General features: G+C 43.4%; 1 protein-coding gene across 1 annotated transcript; it reads right to left on the bottom strand.

The window, feature by feature from the left end:
* Positions 1–504: 504 nt before the first annotated feature.
* Positions 505–1,497, bottom strand: LOC309543786 (uncharacterized protein; the record flags this gene model as incomplete). Its single annotated transcript, XM_082276223.1, has 1 exon — positions 505–1,497. A coding segment is annotated over one exon (819 nt), but the record flags the coding sequence as incomplete, so codon positions are not given.
* Between the last annotated feature and the right edge of the window lie 3,402 nt (positions 1,498–4,899).

Genomic DNA, 4,899 nt, shown 5'->3' with positions numbered 1-4,899 from the left:
CTGTCTGTCTGCTAGTATTGTCCCCTCCACCTAGGCTGGTTTAAGTGACCAGTTAATTAGCTCATGTTAAGTATATCACTGTAAGTTATCAGTTGCTAGAGGGGGAGTAGCGTAGTTCATGTTGGCTGTTCCTTAGTTATGTTAATTATATTCTTGTTTACAGTTTGTATTGTTAGGGTAATATGATCAGGAGGGGATGTCCTCCTGTGTACAGTATGAAGTATGTGTCTGAGCTTTAATAAACAGTCATTCCTTTGGATTTTACCTCACATCTTGTCTGTGTACGATGTTTGGGGTAAAAGGGGCTGGTATTAGTTCTCAGTCTGCTCAGAACGGTTTGGAGGGCAGGAAGCACGGTTTGGTGAAAGGAAGCACCTAGTCGGAGTTACAAGCGGTTCTTTTTTCTACTGCCATCAATGGCCAACACGGTACAACACTTCATCCATGTCTTTGGTGAACTCTGATCTCCTTATGAAGTGTTTCTTACATGATGAAGATCAGCCATGGAGTATATCTGAGGTGTATATCAGGGTGTGCTTCTTCCCCACATGAGAGCTGTGATGTCCAGCCACATTCATATAGAAGATATTTCCCACATTCAAGGTACTTATACACCTCGAGGGTTGTGTGGGATCCCTGATGTACAGGAAGGCAGGACTTCAGTGAGGAACAATTCCCTCACTCAGGACAGGAAAGTGATTTCTTCCCTGTGTGATATCTCTGATGTCTGTAAAGATTGGACTTCTGTGAAAAACATTTCCCACACTCAGGACAGGAATACGGCTTCTCCCCTGTGTGAGACCTCTGATGTGTAACAAGGTTTGATTTTAGTACAAAACATTTCCCACACTCTGAACAGGAAAATGGCTTCAGCCCCGTGTGCAGTTGCTGATGTGTGTAAAGATGGGACTTCTGTGAAAAGCATTTCCCACACTCAGGACAGTTATATGGCTTCTCCCCCGTGTGACATCTCTGATGAATAACAAAATATATTTTTCTTGGAAAACATTTCCCACACTCAGGACAGGAATAAGTCTTTTCATCCATGTGAGACTTCTGATGTCTGGCAAGACTGGACATCTGTGAAAAACTTTTCCCACACTCAGAACAGGTAAGTGGCTCCTGCCCCGTGTGCGATCTCTGATGTCTGTAAAGAACGGACTTGGCTGAAAAACATTTTCCGCACTCCGGACAGGAATATGGCTTCTCCCCCGTGTGAGATCTCTGATGTATGATTAAATGGGACTTTCGTGAAAAACATTTCCCGCACTCATTACAGGAATATGGCTTTTCCCCTGTGTGTAATCTCCGATGTGGGTAAAGACTGGACCTGTCTGAAAAACATTTCCCACACTCAGGACAGGAATATGGCTTTTCACCTGTGCAAGATATTTTGTGCACATCAAGATTGCATTTAAAATGGAAACACTTCCCACACTCAGTACAGGAAAAACTCTTTGTTGGAAGGACGGCACCGTCCCTCACAGTCTGACGTTCCTCAGGATAAGAGGAATAAGATGGTCCGGCACTGTCCCTCACAGTCTGAGGTTCCTCAGGATAAGAGGAATACGATGGTCCAGCACTGTCCCTCACAGTCTGAGGTTCCTCAGGATAAGAGGAATACGATGGTCCGGCACCGTCTCTCACAGTCTGAGGTTCCTCAGGATAAGAGGAATACGATGGTCCGGCACCGTCCCTCACAGTCTGAGGTTCCTCAGGATAAGAGAAATATGATGGTCCGGCACTGTCCCTCACAGTCTGAGGTTCCTCAGGATAAGAGGAATGCAATGGTCCGGCACCGTCCCTCACAGTCTGAGGCTCCTCAGGATAAGAGGAATACGATGGTCCGGCACTTTCCCTCACAGTCTGAGGTTCCTCAGGATAAGAGGAATATGATGGTCCATCTACACTGTGTGGTCCCGGATGGACATTTGAGGTAGCCAGGTTTTCTCCTGGACTATACTGTGTGATGTCCTCATCTTCTACTTTACAGTCTGGAGACAAAGTGAGACAATCCTCTGAGGTTTTCCTCATCTCCCGTCCATGTTCTAAAATAGAAATAAAAAGATTATTACTAGACATCAGCAGATTGGTTCCCTTAAACCAGGACTCCGCCCACATCAGACAGCTTTGTCTCTGAGGATCTTACAATTCCACCATTTCCACCAGTTCAAGGTAACTAGTATATGGTTCCTCTGATCTCCTACCAGTTCATTTCTTGTTTCATGGACCTTAGTCAGAGAGTGAGGAAACAACGAGAACTGTCTTTTATAGGAGTGACAGTGATGAGGGGATTGTAGGACGAGTGTCCCCTCCCCCTCTATCACTCATTGCTATCTTCCCAACACAAGAAGTCCCGCAGTTCCTTATTTAGTAATGAATAACAGCGGGGCTGAGCCCCACCAGAGGTCAGAGAGTGAGGATAAAGACTGGACTGATTCTGAAGACCCCCATCATTGGGTTATTGACTACTCCCCAAATATCACTTTCTGTTTAAGGTTCCAAAGTTAGAGGATGTTATCACATTATTATCAGCATGTGTTAATGTCTGTGCTTCAATCGAATCATCAAATATAAAATGTCCAGCTGGTAGGAAATGGGTGCAAAAGAAGTAAGGCCTATGTAATGTACAACTTATTAAATAGGATACAAAAGTTAGGACTATACAGTATCGGAATTATGTACAACATAAAGTATATAGTGCAGGGGTCAGGAGTATGTAATGTACAACATAAAGTATATAGTGCAGGGGTCAGGAGTATGTAATGTACAACATAGAGTATATAGTGCAGGGGTCAGGAGTATGTAATGTACAATATAGAGTATATAGTGCCGGGGTCAGGAGTATGTAATGTACAACATAAAGTATATAGTGCAGGGGTCAGGAGTATGTAATGTACAACATAGAGTATATAGTGCAGGGGTCAGGAGTATGTAATGTACAACCTAGAGTATTGTTAGCTCAAATCTCGTCAGGAGGCAATCACGATGATATACAGCCCTTCAGTTGCTAACCCCCCTAGATAGTGAATTCCTCCTTGCCCGGCCGGGAGTTATGACGACACATAGCACTCAAACTTAGCGCAGTCACAACTGATTTTATTGCAAGTTTAGCTCGTATTTAAGGCAAGTTTTGAGCGGGAAAAACTGCTTTAACTGGTTTACAATTTACTGGTCAATTTGACAATAGAACATGTCTCACAGAAACTGTACATGAATGGCTTTGGTTTCCCTATGCATTTGTGTCAATATGAGGTTGTAACGCTCCTGCGTTTTTTGAACAAGATGGATTTGCAGCTGCAGAAAAACTCCACTCAGTAGTCATGCAGAGATACGTTGAAATACCAATCCCAACTCCCAAGACTCATCACAGTGGTCTGTCTGATTCAGCATACAAATATACACACTCAATAAGATGTTCCTAGAGTGATATATGTATATTGCAGTATAGTGATGATGAGCTAGAGAGACAGGTTTGAATGGAGACAACAGGAGACAAACACTTGAGAGGAATGTTCATGAGAGTATAGATGGTAGCAGGTGGGATGCAGATAGGTTAGCAATCATGTATGGTAGTAGGTGGTAGGATAGCAGATGACATACAAGAGAGACTAACCCAGTGCAAGGATAGATGTTAGTAGGCTCAAGAGCTAGCAATCTAAATAGTGCAGATGATAGTAATAGTCCTTAGTATGCAGAGCTAAATAGTGTAAGCTTGGTAGGAAGGTTATGGAGGATTCCCCTGCGGGGTACTTATCACTAATAGCAAGCAGTAGTAGAGTGGTTCGGTATGAGCGAGTGATCCGGTAGCGGGATACAGGGATCAGCAGCGAGGTTCCGACAGCGAGGTACGCTTGTAAGCATATGAGCTTCACGGCAGGTTGAACGAACGATGTGAGTGAGAACGCCGGCGGTTGAAATAGCCGCTCTGCGGCGCTCAGTGATGACAGCATCGGTCTTAAAGGTGTATGCGCACCTACCAGAAGAGAATGGTGGGACGCATACACGGAATTGGAAAGTGGAATAAGGGTACCAAAGGTACCAGAACATTACAGAGGTGTCTTTGTATCTGAATCTGTGTTTTGTTGGAGAGTCGGTCCGTCTGTGTTCAGCTTGTCTGTGTTAATGTAAGCAATTGTCAATTGTTTATGGGTGGTGTCAGTAGTCTCTATGCAAAATGTCTTGTAATCTAAATGCAAAATATCCAACTGTCAAGTGTTCAAATGAATGAATGGAGAGGTGGTTTAACATGTCGTCTAAATGCAAAATATAGCTGGCTGCTGTCCAAGGTGGATGGATGGGTGTTAGCCTGGCTCGTTAAATCTGTAATTGCAGGGGGCCACATTCCATCGTAGAATGAGCCCTAACAAAATGTAATATGAAATATAATTTTTGTAAGGCACGTTGATACACTCTTTCAACCCAACCTTTGATCCCAACTTTATTCATAACGGTGGGATCACTTAGAGTCTCTTAATAGCACTATGTGCCCTCCTGGGATATATGTCCAACTATGAATGAGCTGGACATTCTTGACATACCTGGGTTGTGTTTTTGTATGAGTGCATGTCATATTATTGGTAACTGATTTGCACAAAACAGGTGACATTATATTCTAAAGTGTATGTAGGCTGGTGACTTGGTTGTGTGCACATAGGGATATAACTTCTTAGAATTCTATCAAATCAAAAACAGACATGTTCAATGGGGAGGGTCATAGCTTGCAAGAATCCATGGCCTGAAAAATCCAACTCCATTATTATGGCAATAAAGTCACTACAAATAGACCATGGCAGCACATACCACCTGTTGACTATGGCATGTGATTTTTCAACATGTCCTAAAGCCTTTGCCAGGAAAGGGCAAAAATAAACCCCCCCACATTCAATGGGAGGAAAA

The sequence above is a fragment of the Pelophylax lessonae genome (genome assembly GCF_965119305.1).
Source record: "Pelophylax lessonae genome assembly, contig: HAP1_SCAFFOLD_350, whole genome shotgun sequence".
Taxonomy (NCBI): domain Eukaryota; kingdom Metazoa; phylum Chordata; class Amphibia; order Anura; family Ranidae; genus Pelophylax; species Pelophylax lessonae.
Note: the sequence above shows the minus strand (reverse complement) of the source record. Positions and strands in the feature narration are given on the sequence as shown.